At 43.5% G+C, this 21,027-nt stretch overlaps 1 protein-coding gene across 43 annotated transcripts in view; it reads left to right on the top strand.

The window, feature by feature from the left end:
* The window catches only part of LOC106993529 (uncharacterized), a 301,117-nt gene that overhangs the window by 15,991 nt on the left and 264,099 nt on the right, over positions 1–21,027 (top strand). For 23 of the 43 annotated variants that reach the window (XR_013404400.1, XR_013404399.1, XR_013404391.1 and 20 more), the window contains exons 3-5: positions 1,388–1,994; positions 2,288–2,405; positions 19,075–19,194. The exons of 3 other annotated variants lie outside the window; for them this stretch is intronic. Coding sequence is in view for 13 of the 40 variants with exons in the window: in XM_077964672.1 (XP_077820798.1) it covers positions 2,324–2,405; positions 19,075–19,194 (202 nt within the window). In the remaining 27 variants the exon portion in view is untranslated. Of the gene's footprint in view, positions 1–1,387; positions 2,096–2,287; positions 2,406–5,290; positions 8,561–19,074; positions 19,195–21,027 lie in introns of those variants that run through there. 17 more of the 43 variants (XM_077964666.1, XM_077964667.1, XM_077964665.1 and 14 more) reach the window with 9 other exon arrangements.

Here is a 21,027-nt window from a genome sequence, read left to right as displayed (position 1 = left end):
ACCGTATTAGGAGATCTTCCCAAACTGGCTAGGGAAGACACTATTTCTGGTCCTGTGTAAACTCCTGAAATTGTTCTGCTTACTCTTCTCTGCTGTTCTTTCCCCAGCCTCAGTAGTCTCCTTACACAAGCGCATAGCAGTACTCAGCCAAAGTCTTGAGGGACTGCTCTGCAGATCTCTGGAACCCTCACTCTCTGCTGTTCTTTTTCTTTGTACTTTGCCTCACAATTTTTTCTCATTTTGCCCTGCTGGAACTCTAAACTTTGTCTCCTTAATCAGTGAGACTGTTGGACTCTGTTTTGGTATCTTTTTCCTGTGGTCAGCCTGGAAATTCTCCAGGAAGTGAGCTGGGAGTATTTGCAGGGCTCATCTCACTTGTCTTTCAGGGATCACAGTCTTGCACTACCTGTTGTCCAATGTCTGAAAACTTTCGCTTCACATATTTTGTCTAGCTTTTAGTTACGTGAGGAGGGAAGGTACATCTAGTCTCTATTATTCCATCATGATTAAAAATAGAATTCTGTTTTGGTAAACAGTTTTCATCTTGTTTAGATAGCTTCTCTCTATTCCTATGTTAATGTTTTTATTAGAATGCTGTTAAATATTAGAGAAATGCCTTTTTATATTAATTCATGAAATCATGTGAGTTTTCCTCTTAATTTATAAATGTAATGATTGATGTAGACAGGATTCCTATTGTTGAATAACTTTTGCATTGCTGGAAGGAACCCTCATTGGTCAAGTATTTTACATGATTAAAGATAGTAACAAAATGACTGATGTGGTGGTAAGTCCTGGGATGACTGTTGTGTCACCTTAAGAGCTGCCTGTCTGGATTGGCAACATCCCAAGGGATTCGTCACAAAGATTGGCCTGCTGGAACTTAAGCAGCAAAATGAAAATTTCTTTTTCTAATAGAGCTATTAAAAATTCTGATGGGCTCTTTGAAAATTTAAAGGATTCTTTTTTAGATCTGGAAGCATCTTTTCATTTTTCAGACTGATTGAAGTTGTCCCACAATGCCCTGATGCTCTTCTCGTTTCTTTTCAGTCGTTTTTTTCTCCTTGTATTTCAATTTGAATGCTTTTTATTGCTGTCTTCAAGTTCACGTATCTTTTCTTCTTAGTGTCTAATCTGCTCTTAATCTCATCCAATGTATTTTCATGTTAGACATTGTAGTTTTAATTTCAGAAAAAGGTATTTTAAAAAATGTATCTGCCAACACGTTCAGTCTTCTAAATTTCTGAGCACATAGGATACAATTACAATAACTATTTCCACTAATTCCATAGTCTGTGTCTTTTCTGGGTTGTTTTTCATGTTTGTTTTCTCTATATTAAGGGTCATATTTTTCTGTTTTTTTGCATGCCTGGTAATTTTTGATTAGACGCAAGACATTGTGATTTTGACCTTGTTGGATGCTGCACCTAAAGGTGGATGGAAGAGGAAGTCTTGGGGGCTACCACTCTGACTGGAGAAGCTGGCACGAGGCTCCCTCTTGTGGATGCAGCAAGGCAAGAAAGTAAAGTGCACATTTTCTTCTGGAGCAAGTGGCCTCCAGCTCTGCCTCTGGACTGAAACACACACTTGCATGCTGTGGCTTAGCTGAGGGCTTGTGACTCAGGACAGAAGCAGTGGTGGTGAGGAGCAGGGCAGTGATACGGGAGAGGTACAGTCCCAGCCCCAGGACACAGTGGATCTCAATATTGGGAAGGGAGGAGTTCAGTATCAGTAAAGTGAGCCATAAGAGAGAGGAAAGCAGCCTTAGCAGACAGAGGTGGAACCAATTGAAAGAAGGAGGGGAGCGTCTTGCAAGAACGTTGCTGGTACTGGCTAGAGGCTGTGGGGATCATTCTCAGGCCATCCAAGAACTCTGAGAAGATTGGGGGGATGCTGGAATTTCACTGTCGTCGCCAGGATGGGCTCAAGCCAGAGGCTATTTTTATTTAAATGCCATTAATTTTGTTTTTATTTTTTGATATTAACCTTGTCAGGTGAGTTTAGAGAATACCTGTTATCAATGATATATAATTCTGAAATGTTAATGTGTGGGAAGGAGCAAGTAAGGCTCAATAAATATAACCTGGACATGTAATGATGCTAGAGAACTTATGATCTTCACCTGAAAATTTTGGATGCATAAAAGTCCCTTATTGTCATTTTATTTATTTACTTAGTTCTTACTGAGATTGAGATAGTTTTACTGTATAATACCTAAAGATCTCGTGTAAGAGTGATACTAGCTTTTGTTCCCTATTAGTTTCTTTTTCTTTTCTTTTTGACACAGAATCTCGCTCTGTTGGCCAGGCTGGAGTGCAGTGGCATGATCTCGGCTCATTGCAACCTCTGTCCCCCGGGCTCAAGCAATTCTCCTGCCTCAGCCTCCCGAGTAGTTGGGATTACAGGTGTGTGCCACCACGCCCGGTTAATTTTTGTACTTTTAGTAGAGACAGGGTTTCACCATGTCAGCCAGGCCAGTCTCAAACTCCTGACCTCAGGTAATCCACCGCCTCGGCCTCCCGAAGTGCTGGGATTACAGATGTGAGCCACCACGTGCAGCCTAGTTTCGTTTTTTTAAAAAAATTATTTTATTTCCATAGGTTATTGGGTACCAGGTAGTGTTTGGTCACATGAGTAAGATCTTTAGTGGTGATTTGTGAGATTTTGGTGCACCCATCACCCGAGCAGTAGACACTGCACCCAAATTGTAGTAGTCTCTTATCCGTCCCTCCCTTCCCACCCTTTCTCCCTGAGTCCCCAAAGTCCACTGTGTCATTCTTATATCTCTGTATCTTCATAGCTTAGCTCCCACATATGAGTGAGAATGTGCAATGTTTGGTTTTCCATTCCTGAGTTACTTCACTTAGAATAATAGTCTCCAGTCTCATCCAGGTTGCTGTGAATGCCATTAATTCATTCCTGTTTATGGCTGAGTAGTATTTCATTGTATATGTATATGGCAGTTTCTTTATTCACTCATTGATTGATGGACATATGGGTTGGTTCCACATTTTTACAACTGAGAATTGTGCTGCTATAAACGTGTGTGCAAGTATCCTTTTTGTATAATGACTTCTTTTCCTCGGGGTAGATACCCAGTAGTGGATAACCAAATATGTTTTCCAAACTTTTAGATTTATCTTCTTCTCGGGAATGCTGATTATTCTTTGGTTTGGTCGTTTAACATAATCCCAGACTTCTTGGAGGCTTTGTTCATATTTTCTTACTCTTTTTTCTTTGTCTTTGTTGGATTCTTTTGAAAACCTTGTCTTGGAACTCTAAGGTTCTTTCTCTTGCTCATTCGCTTCTATTGCTGAGACTTGCCAGAGCATTTTGAATTTCTGTAAGTGCATCCATTGGTTCCTGAAGTTTTGATTGCTTTTTATTATATGATACCTTTCTCCCCTTAGTTTTTGTATTTTTTTATTTCCTAAATTGGGCTTTGCTTTTTTCTGGCACCCCTTTGATTAGCTTAATAACTGACCTTATAAATTCTTTTTCAGGTAAATCAGGGTTTTTTTTTTTTTTTTTTGGTTGGATCCATTGCTGGTGAGCTAGTGTGATTTTTTGGAGGGTATTAAAGAGTCTTGTTTTGTCATATTACCAGAGTTGGTTTTCTAGTTCTTTCTCATTTGGGTAGGCTCTGTTGGAGGGAAGGTCTAGGGGCTCAAGGCTGTTGTTCAGATTCTTTTGTTCCACCGGGTGTTCCCGTGATGTAGTACTCCCGCTTTTCCTAGGGACGTGACTTCCTGAGATCTGAGCTGTAGGGATTATTATCTCTCTTCTGAATTTAGTCACCCAACAGGTCTACCAGGCTCTGGGCTGGCACTGGGAGTTGTCTGTACAGAGTCTTGTGATATGAACCATCTGTGGGTCTCTCAGCTGTGGATACCAACACCTGCTCTGGTGGAGGTGGTGGGGGGTGAGATGGACTCTGTGAGGGTCCTTAGTTTTGGTGGTTTAATGCACTATTTTTGTGCTGGTTGGCCTCTTGCTGGGAGGTGGCACTTTCAGGAGAGCATCAGCTGTGGTAGTATGGGAGAGACTAGGTAGTGGGTGGGGCTCTAGAACTCCCGAGAGTATATGCCGTTCATCTTCAGCTATCAGGGTGGGTAGAAAGGACCATTAAGTGGGGGGAGTGCTAGGCATGTCTGAGTTCAGACTCTCCTTGAGCGGGTCTTGCTGTGGCTGCTGTGGGGGCTGGAGGCGTGCTTCGCAGGTCAATGGAGTTATGTTTCTAGGAGGATTATGCTGCTTCTGCTGTGTCATGCAGGTTGTCAGGGAAGTGAGGGAAAGCTGGCAGTCACAGGCCTCACCCAGCTCCCACACAACCCAAAGGGCCAGTCTCACTCTCACCATTCCTTGCTCAACACACTGAGTCTGTGTCCAGGCAGTGGGCAAGCAGGGCTGAGAGCTTGCCCCAGGCTACCAGTCTCCCAGCTGTGAAAGCTGTGAACCCTTTGTGCTTCCCTGCCTGTGGTCTGCACACCGGATTCATGCCCTCCCTGTAGTTTTGGCCAGTAGACTTCTTGTTCAGTTGGAATTGTTACAAAGTTCAGCTGAAGGCTTCCTTCTCCATGTGGCCTTTTCCCAGTGCCTCTGGTAGCCCTCCCCAATGGCCCCTGGGAGGCAAGGCAGAAATGGCTTGCCGGGGGACCCAGAGAGCCCACAGGGATTTTCCCACTGCTTCCTCTACCCCTGCATTTCACACGGCTCTCTGAATTGACTCAGCTCCAGGTAATGTCAGAATTTTCTCCTGTGATCTAGATCTTGAGGTTTCCAGCGAGGTTGTGTTTGGGGGTGAACAACACCCCTTTCCCACTTCCACAGTTTGGGCACTCACAGTGTCTCCCAGGTCCTGCAGGAGCAATTCACTTCCTTCAGAAGGTCTGTGGGTTCTCTTGGCTTTCCTGATTTATTCCTGCAGTCATTCTGGAGAAAAAGTTCATGATGCAATACTCCACACGCTGCTCTGTCCATCTGAGTGGGAGCTGCAATCTAGTCTGCCTCCTGTCTGCCATGATCCTCCCAGAGAGATACTAGCTTTGATACTCGTCTATGTGGATGAAAAAGTCACAGGACACTTTAATTTCTATTTTAGTATTCCTCACATACTTTCTGCATTCATTTATATGTCTGCCTCCCCAGCAACTTCTTATGGCACCATGCTCTGTAATTACCATGTGCTGAGTGGCTACTAAGTGACAGATATTTATATGCTTTATGTGGCTTAACTTACATACTCTTCTGAGAAGCTGTATAAATTTCATTCTCTTATTTTTGTTTCCAGGTCTAGGAAATGGAGGCACAGAGAGATAAAATAAGTTGCCCAAAGCCATGTGGTGATTAAGACTTGAACTCTAAAAGGATTTTATTTTAAATTTTATTTAATTAATTTATTTTTTGAGACAGAGTCTTGCTCTGTTGCCCAGGCTGGTGTGCAATGGCGCAATCACAACTCACTACAGCCTCAATCTCCTGAGCTCAAGGGATCCTCTCACCTCAGCCTTCCAAGTAGCTGGGACCACAGGAAGGTGCCACCATGTCAGGCTAATTTTTTATTTTTAGTTGAGATGGGGGTCTCACTATGTTGCCAAGGTTGGTCTTGAACTCCTGGGCTCGAGCAGTTCTTCCACCTCAGCCTCCCAAAGTGTTGGGATTACAGGCTTGAGCCACTGTGCCCGGCCTGTTTTATGAATCTCTAAGTCTCTGCCCCTGCCTTAAGGAGTGTGGCATAGTCCTTGATATTGGATGACTGAGTAACGCAGGTAGTTTGTGTGAGAGGTGCAGTAACCACATGGCGAATGGAAGATGATGCTGTAGACTTGCCCATAGTTCACAGCTGGGACACTGTGGTTACCAGGACACAACTTCCAGAGTGGCTAAAACTAGAAAATGCGGACTCCACTGGGTCTTCGTGTTTCCATTTTTTAAATGGGAAAATTAATTCTGTCATTGACCTTCAAAGAGTTACTGGGAGTGACATAACATTGTTGATAAAAATCTTTGGAAGTCTCAGTGAGGGGATCTGCTAGCATTGATGAAATTATTTCATTCATAAACAGTCTAGGGGCCAAGGAAAGAGAAGAATGATGTGGAATCTCCTTTCCTTGAGATCTTAGAATCACACCTGCCTCCTTACCTCCATCCAGGACTGTTAAACTCCCAAAGCAGGGACTTTTAGGCCCACATGCACTTAGCCTCCTCTTCCCACCTCCTGTTCATCTCCGTTTCCAATGTTCCACTGCCATAACTGCCAGGAGGTTCTGCAGAGAAGAATGAAGAAGAACCATACGATCCTAAACATGCTCTCTGAAGATATTATCAGCCTACCATTGGCCTTATATTTATTGGGATGTTTTTATAACCTTTATTTGACACCTCTTCCCATCATTTAAAATAAACCTGGTGCTTCCCTGAATAATCTCTTGAGATCTGTACGTGCCTCCCAGCATCACATTTGTGCTTTTAACAAGCACGCTCCTTCCACTGCTCATGGCCAACTCAGGTTCACTACAAGCAGGGAATGTGTCTTGGAACGATCAAGTCTATATCAAACTCGAATTTATTTTCTTTTGTTTCTGAGAACTAATTCCACTCCAAGGCCTATACTGTACCCAACAGAGCTGCATGCATGTTTAATGAAAACACGTCCTAGAATATTCATAATACTTCTACTATTTATGCCTTCAAACTGGAAACTACCCAAATGCCGGAGAGTAGAAAGGATGAATGAATTGTAGTAATATTTATTGAATACAATACAATACAATACAATAATGGTAATGAATTAACTGGAACTATATCCAAGAAGGATGAATCTCACAGACATTATGTTGACTGAAATGAGCCAATCACAGAAGTGTACATATTCTGTAACTGCTACAGAAAGTTCAAAGAACAGGCAAAACCAATGCACAATGTTAGAAGCTGGGATTGCATTTATCCTGGGGTGGGGGATGGAGTATTGGCTGGAGGCAGGGGTGAGGAGGCCCGCTGCTGTTTTTGTTGTATTCTCTTTATCTGGGTGCTGATCTTGAGGGTGTATTCATTTTGTGAAAATTCGTTGAGCTGTAAACTTACGACTTATGTACATTTCTGTATGTATGTTTTTATAAAACTTACAGAAAACAAAGAAGAAATATATTGCCATGTACTGATTGGACTCTATTCTGGGCTATCTTGGAAACTGCAGCTTGAAGACAGCTAGGCCTCAGCATACGCCCTGACATCCTGCAATCTAAGCTCTGGATCCTGGTCAACTTTGGGAGAATAATCAAGCCAATTTTCAGAGAAGCAGTTTCTATGTCTTTCAGGTCCTTGTGTCCTAAGGGATTAGGAGCATTAGGGACCTGGTCTCAGTGTGATCCTGAGTGCTCATCCATTCTCTGGTCATCCTTCAAAGAAATACCAGGCTCCTGAATTCATCTGCACAGAGCTGGCCAGGCTACCTGCTGCCCGCCATCCCATTGTCTTTCTTGCATTGTTCTGGGACTCTGGCCACACTCACCTTCCAAAATAACTGTGCAGTTGTCATCGTTGTTCAGGAGACTATTTTGGAACACTGGCTTAGCTTGGTGATGTGTAGAGATCCAGGAAGGGCCCCAGCTGTCGGGAGGGAGGCCCAGGGCCATCAGGGAGCTGGGGGTGGTAAGAAGTGACAGGGCTTCAGGAGGTGTGGAGGGGCCCAGGGGGAGCACCGTTTCTGACAAGTGTTCAGTCGTGGTGTGCAGAATTGGAAAGAAGGAGGAGAAAGGATGGAGGGGATCGGGTGCAGGTTGGAGGGAAGCTGGGAGGGGAGAAAAGAGTGAAGGAACATTAGGTTGATTAGTGCTGGTGGAAGAAGTAAGGAGAGACGTTCACAGAGGAGGGGCTGGAAAGTGAGGGTGTGAGTTGAAGGACACTAATGGTACGCTGACATACTGTTTCAAGAGTGGTTTCTATAGCCTGGAGGACTTAAGGACAGCTGTTGGGAACCTTCTACAGGGTGATAGAAAAGTAAGTGGGAGCAAGGGGGTGTGATGATTGACGGGCAGCCTAATGTCGAGTCAGGTGACATCCTGCCATATTTAGCAATGTAATAGGTAGTCAGATGACCTCACAGTCTTCAGGGCTGGGAGATGGCAGAACCATCTCAGGAGCTGTGACAGAGGAGTTGGGTAGATGTGTTTTCAGTGGGCAAAGGTGGAATTCCCTTCTTTTTTCTGTTTTCTCTTGATGTCACAGGCCTGCAGAAACAGCATACCATGAGTTAAAACCCCTCAATTGCACGGGTTTTCACCTCCTTGATTTCACAGGGTCTCTAGCTCTTTCAAAGGCTGCAGCAAGACAGAGTAAACATCTGGGCTCCTGTGGGGGTGTTTCATGTGCTTGTGTACAGATTAGTCCCCGCACGACTCTGCAGCTCCACGTCGCTCTGCCGGGCACTGGGGCCATGTGCTCTGTTCGTCTGCGGGAACCTCTATCTCCCTAGAGTTACAGTTTAAGAGAGGGGTTTCCAAAAAAGGATGCTAATGTCCCAGGATTTTATGGACTTTAAGTAAAACTTTTTTTTCTGTTATACTCAGAATGCTCTGAAGCTTTGTTCCTAGGTTACCTTACAGTGCCTGAATTCTTTCCTTTCTTTTGTTAGACATGGGGTCTTGCGCTCTCGCCCAGGCTGGAGCGTAGCAGCTATTCACAGGTGTGATCACAGCACACCGCGGCCTCCTGGGCTTCAGCAATCCCCCTGCTTCAGCCTCCTGAGTAGCTGGGACTGTAAGCAGGAGCTCATGCCCAGTTTCAATTCTTCTTTTCCTACAGTAAGTTCTGGCCCAGAAAATTTTGCAACTCACCCCCGCCCTTCACTCCACAAAAAGACTTCCACTGGGATTCCTGTCCATATGCCAGACTCACTTGAATCCTTGGGATGGATCTAGCTTCAGTTTTAAGTGCAGATTCCTGCTTCATCTCAGAGCCTGGCCGTTTTGAGGAGCAGGCGGTTTTACCCATCTGCCCACTGACCCCTTGCTTCATTGTCTGTCCTTTCTCACCTAGTGTCCTAATCCCCTCCTCACCACCTCACAACGGAGAAAGTTGTGTTGCTTTCTCTCAGGATTTTCATGCTTTTCAAGAGCCAGGGCACTGTGTGCTTTCATGCAGGACCTAAGCAAATAAGGACATCACAAGGAGATGCCCAACTCTTAACCTGGTGCCCCTCCCACCCTGGAGAGGACTGTTCTTGTTCATAGTGTACACGATTGTCTATGTCAAAGACCCAAGGAGTTTGCAAAAACCTCTTAGAACTAATAAGTGAGTTTAACAAGGTTGCAGGATATAAGGTTAACACACACACAAAAACAAATCAATTGTATTTCTATATGTCAGCATATTAGGGTTCTCTAGGGAAACAGAACCAATAGGATACACACACACACACACATATATACACACGTATATATGTGAAAGACACACGTGTGTGTGTTTAAAAAGAGGGAGAGCGAGACAGAGAGAGAGAGATTGGTTAATTTTAAGGAATTTGCTTGTGCGATTGGAGGGCCTGACAAATTTGAATTCTACAGGGCAGGCTGTCAGGCTGGAGACCCAGGGAAGAGGTGATGTTGCAGCTCGTGTCTGGAGGCCATCTGCTGGTAGAATTCCCTCTTTTCCAAGGAACCTCAGTCTCTTTTCCTCAAGGTCTACAACTGATTGGATGAGGCCCAGCTACATTATGGAGGGTCATCTGCTTTACTCAAAGTTGATTGATTTAAGTGTCAATCACATTTAAAACATTTCTTCACAGTGACAGCTAGACTGGTGTTTGAGCCCAAAGTGTCTACCATGACATGACTTGGCCAAGTTGACACATAAAATTAACTATCAAGTCTGGGCACAGTGGCTCATGCCTGTAATCCCAGCACTTTGGGAGGCTGAGGCAGGTGGATCACGAGGTCAGGAGATCAAGACCATCCTGGCTAACATGGTGAAACCCTGTCTCTACTACAAATAAAAAAAAATTAGCCAGGCGTGGTGGTGGGCACCTGTAGTCCCAGCTACCCAGGAGGCTGAGGCAGGAGAATGGCATGAACCCTGGAGGCGGAGCTTGCAGTGAGCCGAGATCGCGCCACTGCACTCCAGCCTGGGCAACAGAGCGAGACTCCGTCTCCAAAAAAAAAAAAAAAAAAAAAAAAAAAAAAAAAGCCATCACACCCAGAAATGTGTGATTGGATAGGAAAATTGAAAACCAAGTACCACATAGAAAGTACCAGAAAATGAAATAGAAAAACATCTTACTGAAAGCTACAAAATACCAGTGAAAAAACTCAAGATATAAACAAATAACAAGAAACACCATATTTGAAGATCGGAAGACTTAACTTTAAAAAGTTGCCAATTCTGCCAAAACTGATATAGAGATTTAAAACAATTCCAGTCAAAAATCTCGCCAGGACATTTTGTTGTTACAGACAAGCTGATTCTAATGTTTACATGGAAAGGCCAAGGACTAGAATAGCTAAAACAATTTTGAAAAAAAAGAATAATGGTGTAGGAATGATGCTACTCACTTTTAAGTCATACTGCAAAGTTACAGTAATCAGGACAGTATGGTACTGCCTAGGAACACAGAGATCAATGGAACAGAATCGAGTCCAGAAAGATAGCTGCTTAAATATGGCCATGTGATTTTTGACAAGGGTGCAAAGGTAATTCAATAAAGAAAGGATCATATTTTCAACAAATGATGTTAGAACAACTGAACATTCATGTAAACAAAACAGACAAAACACTGAAGCTTTACAGCTCATACACAAATGAACTCAATATGGATAATAGATGTAAAAGTGAAGCTCTAAAAATTTTAGAAAAGAACATAGTAGAAAATCTCTTCCTGGGATTAGGAAAAGAATTCTTAGTCATGGTACCATAAGCCTGATCCATAAAAGAAAAAGTTGATAAATTGGTCTTTACCGAAATTAAAAGACTTAAGATGCTATTAAGAGAATGAAAACACTATAGCCCGGGAGAAAAAACTTGCAAGTCACATCTGTCACAGGACTTTGCAGAATATATAAATGGCAAATAAAACAAAAAGATGTTCAATATCATTAAGCATTAGAGACTTGTAAACTAAAACCAAACACACCTATTAGAATTGCTGAAAAAAGGAAAACCTTTGGTAATACCAAGAGCTATTGAGAGCAATTGCAATTTTTTTTTTTTATTATATTTTAAGTTCTGGGGTACATGTGCAGAACGTGCAGTTTTGTTACATAGGGATACCTGTGCCATGGTGGTTTACTGCACCCATCAGCCTGTCACCTACATTAGGTATTTCTCTTAATGTTATCCTTCCCTTAGTCCCCCATCCCCCAAAAGGTCCTGGTGTGTTATGTTCCCCTCCCTATGTCCATGTGTTCTCGTCGTTCAACTCCCAGTTATGAGTGAGAACATGCGGTGTTTGGTTTTCTGTCCTTGAGATAGTTTGCTGAGAATGATGGTTTCCAGCTTCATCCATGTCCCTGCAGAGGACGTGAACTCATACTTTTTTATGGCTGCATAGTATTCCATGGTATATATATGCCACATTTTCTTTATTCAGTCTATTATTGATGGACATTTGAGTTGGTTCCAAGTCTTTGCTCTTGTGAATAGTGCCACAACAAACATAGGTGTACATGTGTCTTTATAGTGGAATGATTTTTAATCCTTTGGGTATATGCCCAGTAATGGGATTGCTGGGTCAAATGGCATTTTTAGTTCTAGATCCTTGAGGAATCTCCACACTGTCTTCCACAATGGTTGAACTAATTTACACTCCCACCAACAGTGTAAAAGTGTTCTTGCTTCTCCACATCCTCTCCAGCATGTGGTGTTTCTTGACTTTTTAATGATTGCCATTCTAACTGGTGTGAGATGGTATCTCATTGTGGTTTTGATTTGCATCTCTTTAATGATCAGTGATGATGAGCATTTTTTCATATGTCTGTTGGCGGCATACATGTCATCTTTTGAGAAGTGTCTGTTCATATCCTTTGCCCACTTTTTGATGGGGTTGTTTGTTTTTTCCTTGTAAATTTGTTTAAGTTCTTTGTAGGTTCTGGACATTACCTTTGTCAGATGGATAGACTGCAAAAATTTTCTCCCATTCTGTAGGTTGCATGTTCACTCTGATGATAGTTTCTTTTGCTGTGCAGAAGCTCTTTAGTTTAATCAGATCCCATTTGTCAACTGTAGCTTTTGTTGCCATTGCTTTTGGTGTTTTAGTCATGAACTCTTTGCCCATGCCTATGTCCTGAATGGTATTGCCTGGATTTTCTTCTAGGATTTTTATGGTCCTGGGTCTTATGTTTAAGTCTTTGATCCATCTTGAGTTGTTTTTTATATAAGGTGTAAGGAAGGGATCCAGTTTCAGTATTCTGCATATGGCTAGCCAGTTTTCCCAACACCATTTATTAAATAGGGAATCTTTTCCCCATTGCTTATGTCAGGTTTGTCAAAGATCGGATGGTTGTAGATGTGTGGTGTTATATCTGAGGCCTCTGTTCTGTTCCGTTGGTCTATATATCTATTTTGGTACCAGTACCATGCTGTTTTGGTTACTATAGGCTTGTAGTATAGTTTGAAGTCAGGTAGAGTGATGCCTCCAGCTTTGTTCTTCTTGCTCAGGATTGTCTTGGCTATGCGGGCTCTCTTTTGGTTCCATATGAAGTTTAAAGTAGTTTTTTCCAATTCTGTGAAGAAAGTCGGTGGTAGCTTGATGGGGATAACATTGAATCTATAAATTACCTTGGGCAGTATGGCCATTTTCACGATATTCATTCTTCCTATCCATGAGCATGGAATGTTTTTCCATTTGTTTGTGTCCTCTATTTCCTTGAGCAGTGGTTTGTAGTTCTCCTTGAAGAGGTCCTCCACATCCCTTGTAAGTTGGATTCCTAGGTGTTTTATTCTCTTTGTAGCAATTGTGAATGGGAGTTCACTCATATTTGGCTGTCTATTATTGGTGTATAGGAGTGCTTGTGATTTTTGCATATTGATTTTGTATCCTGATACTTTGCTGAGGTTGCTTATCAGCTTAAGGAGATTTTGACTGAGATGATGTGGTTTTCTAAATATACAATCATGTCATCTGCAGATAGAGACAATTTGACTTCCTCTGTTCCTATTTGAATACACTTTATTTCTTTCTCTTGCCTGATTGCCCTGGCCAGAATTTCCAACACTATGTTGAATAGGAGTGGTGAGAGAGGGCATCTGTTTCTTGTGCTGATTTTCAAAGGGAATGCTTCCAGTTTTTGCCAATTCAGTATACTATTGGCTGTGGGTTTGTCATAAATAGCTCTTATTATTTTGAGATACGTTCCATCTATACCTAGTTTATTGAGAGCTTTTAGCATGAAGTGGTGTTGAATTTTGTTGAAGGCCTTTTCTGCATCTATTGAGATAATCATGTGGTTCTTGTCTTTGGTTCTGTTTATATGCTGGATTATGTTTATTGATTTGTGTATGTTGAACCAGCCTCACATCCCAGGGATGAAGCTGACTTGATCGTGGTGATAAGGTTTTTGATGTGCTGCTGGATTCGGTTTGCCAGTATTTTATTGGCAATTTTTGCATGGATGTTCATCAGGGATATTGGCCTGAAATTTTCTTTTTTTGTTGTGTCTCTGCCAGGTTTTGGCATCGGGATGATGCTGGCCTCATAAAATGAGTTAGGGAGGATTCCCTCTTTTTCTATTGTTTGCAATAGTTTCAGAATGAATGGTACCAGCTCCTCTTTGTACTTCTGGTAGAATTCGGCTGTGAATCTGTCTGGTCCTGGACTTTTTTTGGTTGGTAGGCTATTAATTACTGCCTCAATTTCAGCGTTTGTTACTGGTTTATTCAGGGATTCGACTTCTTCCTGGTTTAGTCTTGGGAGGGTGTATGTGTCCAGGAATTTATCCAATTCTTCTAGATTTTTTAGTTTATTTGCATAGAGGTGTTTGTAGTATTCTCTGATGGTAGTTTGTGTTCCCATGGGATCAGTGGTGATACTCCCTATATCATTTTTTGTTGCATCTATTTCATTCTTCTCTCTATTGAAATTCTTATACATTGTGGGTGGGAATAAAAAGTGGTATAGCCAGTCTGGAAAAGTGTGGCAGTTTCTTGTAAAGTTAACATGTATTTGTTGTGTAACCCAGAAACCCCACTGCCTAGAGAAATGAAAGCTTGTGCTTACATAAAAACCTGTATATAAACATTCTATTGATAATTCTATGATTATGCAATGTTCTATTCATAATCACTCTAAGCAAATGTCCTTCAACAGGTGAATGAACAGGTATAAATGGATAAAGAAGTTGTGGTATATCCATACAATGAAATACTACTCAGCAGTAGAAAAGAATGAACTATTTACACATGCAGCAACTGAGCACTTTCCAAGGCGTGATGCTGGGGAGTGGGGGAAGGAAGTAGTCTCAGAAGTTTACATACTGTGTTTCTCGTTTTTGAGCAGATAAAATACTGATGGAGGATAGATTTATGGTTGCCAGGAGTTACGAATGGGAGAGACTGTGATTATAAAGGGAAAACATGAGGGAGTTTTTGGGGGTGTGATGGCACTATTTTGAATCCTGATTGTGGCAGTGCTTATATGAATCTATACATGTGTTAAAATTATAGAACTTTACACCAAAAAAAAAATATATATATATATTTTAGATAGGGTCTCATTCTTTGTCCAAGCTGGAGTACAGTGGCACAATCATGGCTCCCTGCAACCTTGAGCTCCTGGGCTCAGGTGGTTCTCCCACCTCAGCCTCCTGAGTAACTGGGACTACAGGCATGTGCCGCCACGCCTGGCTCATTTTTCGTATTTTGTAGAGATGGGGTTTCGCCGTGTTGCCTAAGCTGGTCTCAAACTCCTGGTCTCAAGCGATTCACCTGTCTCAGCCTCCAAAGTGCATGAGGCACTGTGCCTGGTTTGTATGGTGATTTAAATAATAAAATTAATAAAATTATAGAGGATGAACACTGGATTCTGATATGGGCCTCCAGTTCCTCCTTGCTAAGGCGAGGCTGATGATCTGTAATCTGTGCAGCCATTACCAAATGCTGACCCAGCCTTGCGCTTCTGTTCTGAGGCTTACGTATTTTGATCTGCTTTTTTGCTTTAGATCCATTCTGACTGAAAAATACTTCTTAAATTTTGCTTTTCCATCCCACAAATGACTGATTCCAACCTTTCTCCCCAGCTGCTCAGCATGGGCCTCCAGCTGTGCTCTGCACATTCTGATAGCAGAGAGCTTTATTCACCCCCCGTTTTTGAAATGTAATTTCCGTACAGTATAATGCATGGATCTGAAATACATAGTTCAATGAGCTTTGGCAAATGTATACAGTGGTGTGTTCATACATGTTTTACAACTGGCTCTCTGGTGGGATAAAAAAGCCCTGCTTTGTAGTGTTTGCCAATTTCTGGAGTATAAATATTTCCACCATGGTGGATTCCAAGCTATCAATGTGATGTTGACTGGCTTGCAAACATCCTGAAAAATGAACAGTCCACTCTCTTGATGGTGCCAACAGGCTTCAGCACACCACTGCCTGTACCTAACTGTGCAGCCAGCACCCAGATCAACATTCAGTACATGCCCATCACCCCACAAGTTCCCTAGTGCCCCTCTGCAGTCAGTCCCCACCCCTATCCTGTGCAGATAGTGATTCTGATTTCGACCACCATGAATTAGATTTTCACATTCTAGAACTTCATGCAAATACAGTATATATTTGGCCTGACTTTTTATTTTTGCCTCAGATTTGAGAGTCCCTCCTATGGTGTTTATCTGGTTGGTTGTCTTTTTCATTGCCCAGTAATATTTCATTGTATGGATGTACTGTCTTTGATTCTCCTGTTAATTGGCATTTGGGTTGTTCAAAGTTTTGGGCTTTTCTGAGTAATCTTGAAAGTACTTGAGAGGCTGTACAAAAGAGGTTCTAATATTCCTGGCAAAACTTTTCTGCTGGGAAGAGGGACTAGATCCTGAAGCTTCAGATTTTACTGGCGATAATGAAAGAGCATCTTTGAAAGTGTCTAGCATGTGGCAGACATTCAATAAATGTTAGTGGAGTCTCACTTTGGCAGAATTCTGTTTCTAGGATCTGTGCCCAGAAATAGATCGTCTTTTACAGAAAGGTCAGAATCAACCATTCTAGAAAAAATTTAAAAATACCTCAGAGAGATTCCATCTTCTCATTTGATAAATCCATTTCAGGAATATTTCACAATTCTAACAATTAGAAAAAAATGTCTATTTGATATTTTTATGTTATACTTTAAAGCCTACCTATTATACATATTATCTGATTTACGTCATACACATTTAATTTTCATTTTATGCACATTATTTTATTTAACTTTTGCTACAATACTGCAAGGTAAATATACCTCTACTTTACAGATGAGGACAGATGAGACTCAGAAATGCTAAGTAACCTTCCTAGTTCACAAAGCTAGTGAGAATTTAATTGCAGTTGCCTGACTCCAAAATGTTCACTCCTCACTACAGGCAGGAAGCACATATTATTCGGATAATCGCTACCCATTTTCCTTTCATCCTCGTTTTTCCAGCGAGCAAAACATCTTGTACTGTCGCTTTCTTTTTTCATTTAAGAAGTACATTTTGAATAGGCTCAGGATGGCCTGATTTAAGCAAGCAGAAGGAAAAATCCTTACAGAAAAGTCTGCGTTGGCCAATCAGCAATGTGACAGAGCGTTCGGCAGATGGCGCTGTTTCCACAGGAGTGTAACGGCGGCCACAAGCGTTCTGCCGCCAGGGGGCGCCGCGTTCCGCCGGAGAAGCTTGGCAACGGGGAGCGCGGCTGCCGGACCCACGCCTCCGTCGCGGTGCGTGCTTTCCCTCCAGGTGGGACGCTGCAGGCCCAGCCGCTCCCGGTGCCTCCAAACAGCCAGGGCGCTCACGTGGATAAGCTGCTAGACCAAGCTCAGTCCAGGAGGCCGGCTTCGGCAGCTGCTGCTCAGCTATCCCGGACAGCACGGGACTGTGCAGAGCCTCCCCTAAACCTCGTTCTTTTCAAGGGCAGTGGGAAGCACAGCAGCGTTTGCCTTTTTGCCAAGTTAGCACCGAGGGAGTTTCATCAGGGAGAGGCAGGGGCCTCAGAACAGGGAGGCTGCAGGGCGGCCTCCGCAGAAGGTGAGTGCTGGCAGCCCGTGGCCTGAGACGTTAAGCACGTTGGGGAGAAATGGAGAAAGAAGCTCCTTGAACTTCTTTCACACTCCGCTGTGTGAAGCCGCTGGGCCGAGAGATGAGAGCAGCCTGGTCTTCCCTCCTCCGTGAGGCTTGGGCGCTTGTCTCCCTTGCTGCTTCCTGAGTCATAGCCCCTTCCAGTCCTCCAAGGGCCCGCGTTCCACCATGGCCAGACATCCCCTTTGAGAGTCTGCAAAGCCTGTTTTCTCTTCTGGAGAATTCTAGGCAATTCAGGTCAAAGAAAGGATTTTGAATCAAGTCCTTGGCTATGTCAGATAGAAGTGCTTACAAGAGCTGAATTAATGGAATCATTCTTTAATTCCATGATCTGACTCCTGTCTACGTCCTCAATATTTTATTTTATTTTAATTTTTTTTTAGAGTCAGAGTCTCTCTCTGTCGCCCAGGCTGGAGTGCAGTGGCACAATCACTGCTCACTGCAGCCTTGACCTCCTGTGCTCAAGCAATCCTCCCACCTCAGCCTCCTGAGTGGCTGGGACCACAGATGTGCCGCCACATCCAGCTTACATCTCCAGTATTCATTCTCACTATCTGCCCCATCACCTGCTTTTACTTTTTTATACTACCTGCAGTTCCTTGCAATTTATGCTTAGTTAATATCTGCCTACCCTTCAAGATTTGCCGAAGCACTGCCTCCTCTGTGATGGCCTTTGGGTTGGTCTAACTCTTCCCTCCTTGACTCCTTCATGGTTTATCCCCTTTATAGAATCAATAGCGCCTATTCCAGAAATCCGAAATTTTCACTGCACTTGATTATTATCCATCTCTGTCTTGTGAGCTGTCATCTCATTGAGTTCATATTCACCTTTGAATCTCCAGCACGCAGCCTGAGGACTGGAGCTTGCACTTCGTAGGTGTTCATTGAGTGAATGAAGGAAGGAATAAAAACACTCTTCACTTTGCATTTAGTTAAAAATCAGACAATACAGAGATTTCCATCAGAACCAAACCAAGCCAATGTCTCTTGGAACCACACTCAAAGTTGATGCCTTGGACAACTGGTGTGATGGTTTCTTCATTGTTGCTATGTATGTCTGTGAACGTGTTTGTCTTTTAAAATTACTTAACTGGAGGAAGAAGTTCACTTTTACTTCATAAGGTAAATCCTTCAAACAGTCCCTACTTTTAAAATAAGGACTTCCCCTGTCCTTGAAAGGTTCTTCTCGGGCTGCGTGTTGCAAGGTCCTTCCTTGTAAGGCAGTCGATGCTGTCTTATCCCCTCCCCGGCAGCAGAACTCGGGTAGCTTTGGGCGTGGCCATCCAGGATAGGGGCTGTAGAGGTGAGACTCAGAGACACCAAATAATTTTTCTGTTTCTCAGCATTGGAAAATTTCAAAGAAAGTGTGTGCAGGGGGCAGAAGGTGGGGTGCAGGATTGTTTAAATTTGTGGGGTTGCTTTTCTAGGGCAGTGAGAATTCTCTTGCTGGGTGGAGTTTGGTTCGTGAAGCGCGGCTGGGGGTTGTTCCCAGCAGGCAGCTCCTAAGTGCCAGCCCAGGCTCTCTGGCCTGGGGCTACTCTCCATTGGCAAATGCCACCCTCTGTCTCCCATCACCTCTCCCCTCCTTCATGGAGAGGCAGGAAGGAACTCTGGGAGGTGGGAGAGAGCAGAGGCCACAGTCAATGTCCTCTGGACATGTCGGTAACTAGAAGCAGAGCTGAGGCGCTGGGGACAGACACCTTGTCCTTATGCTGAAGAGACCCTTCTTTAACGGTCATTGCAAGTTGAGCTGGGGTAAGGATTCTAGGTCTGGTTTGTTTTTTTCTGGAAAGTGTATACTTCCTCCGTTTCTCTGGCCTGATTACTGCCCACATGTCCACAGGGGATAGCTGTTCTTCTGCTGTAGTGGGAGACGTGGAAGAGCGTGGACTCTGGAGCTGGACTCCCTGGACTCAGATCCTGGCTTTGCCTCTTAGTAGCTGTGTGACTTTGGGCCATTCAGGTAACATCTCTGTACCTAAATCATCTGTTCTTTAAGGTGGGTTCATCTCATAAGGCAACTGTGAAAATTAAGCAGATTAGCACGTGTTAAATGCTGACAACAGCACCAGCACATAACCAGTATGCAGAGTACATCAACTCTTACTGTGCCTGCCTTCGCCTTTCCCCAGCCCTCTCCCTTCAAGGTGGTCGCTGTTCATCTCAACAGGTACTCATTGGTGCCCCTGTACACAACACCATTACAGGCACTGAGGGGGATACAAGGAAGCTTAGATGTGGTTTCCATTCTCAAGAGGCTTATGATATGGGGACATGAAGACAAAAGCAAAGTAATGAAAATAAAAAAACAGGAGTGAGTGGGGAAAGGACTGAAAAACTTCTTATTGGATACTATGTTCCCTACTTGGGCGAAAGGATCCTTGGAAGCCCAAACCTCAGTATCGTGAATATACTCATGGCACAAACCCACACATGTACCTCTTGAACCTAAAATAAAAATAGAGACTGGGTGCAGTGGCTCCCACCTCTAATCCTAGCACTTTGGGAAGCAGAGGTTGGTGGATCACTTTAGGCCAGTAGTTTGAGACCAGCCTGGCCAACATGGTGAAACCCCGTCTCTACTAAAAATACGAAACTTAGGTGTGGTGGCGGGCACCTGTAATCTCAGCAGCTCAGGAGGCTGAGGCACAAGAATCACTTGAACCAGGGAGGGGCAGGTCGCAGTCAGCCAAGATCACACCATTGCACTCCAGCCTGGGTGACAGAGCAAGACTCTGTCTCAAAAATAATAATAAATATAAAAAAAAAATAAAGATGAAGAAAGAGCAACTTTGTTAAAATATATGCCACTAATATATAAGTGTCATAGGAGTTAAAAAGAAGGAGAGAGTGGGATGTGAGTGGCTTCATGAAAGAAGTCAAACTTGATTTGGGCCCGAAAGGGGGCAGAATATGGAGAACGGATTTTATGACTTTCATCTACAACTCTCTGAATTGTTCTGGCTTCTAAATCAAGATGGCAAAAACAATTGTCACCGCTCAGCTCGGGGAAATTCTCATGATGCCAGTTTACCTGGCAGGTTATACATAGGGTTAGGCCACTGCTGCCTTTGAAACTGTAGGAAAAATGCAAAACATTCAAGGGCTGTCCCATTCCTCTGAATAAATATCCCTAAAGCAAATGGCCTGACTCCGGGGTTGAGCTTTCCCCAGGCTTCAATGTTTTTGCCTGCACTGTGGCTGTAGAGGACTGACTTCCAGCCCAGTACATTCCACTCCTCTGAGCTGCTCCTCTTTCCCTCCAGAAGTCTGCAAAGCATTAAGCACTATATTTAACTGCAGCCTAAAACAAAAATGCCTGCCTCTGAGCATCCAGACCGGAGAAAGAGGATTGTCACCTCCGAGGACACAGCGTCATTGTTCACCTTGAAGCCATGGACACACAGGCCTGGAATGTTCATCCCCTCCTGGCTCTATCTTTAGCTTTTGGGTGGGCTCAAGAAAGTGGAGGCAATTTTGATGACACTCAGTAGGTTAAGACCCCATGCATGAGAAGCTGGCTGGCTGAGCGGGGCTTTGTGGAGAGCCTTGTGTAGTTAACCATTAAGGACTCGTGAGCATCATCCGAGGAGCCTGTGGAAGTTGCAGATGGTGGGATCCATGCTCAGTGGTTCTGAGTCTGTCGGTCTGGGATGATGCCCAGGGATCTGCGTCTTTAACACGCAAGCCAGGGGATTCTGGCGACGGTGATCTTGGACCACATGTGGTGGAGAACAGTTAGCTGGAGCTATTGGCAACTTGGTCAAAGGAGGCAAAGGAAGGAAAAAAGGTGGAA

This window comes from Macaca mulatta, chromosome 14 (genome assembly GCF_049350105.2).
Source record: "Macaca mulatta isolate MMU2019108-1 chromosome 14, T2T-MMU8v2.0, whole genome shotgun sequence".
Classification (NCBI taxonomy): domain Eukaryota; kingdom Metazoa; phylum Chordata; class Mammalia; order Primates; family Cercopithecidae; genus Macaca; species Macaca mulatta.
Note: the sequence above shows the minus strand (reverse complement) of the source record. Positions and strands in the feature narration are given on the sequence as shown.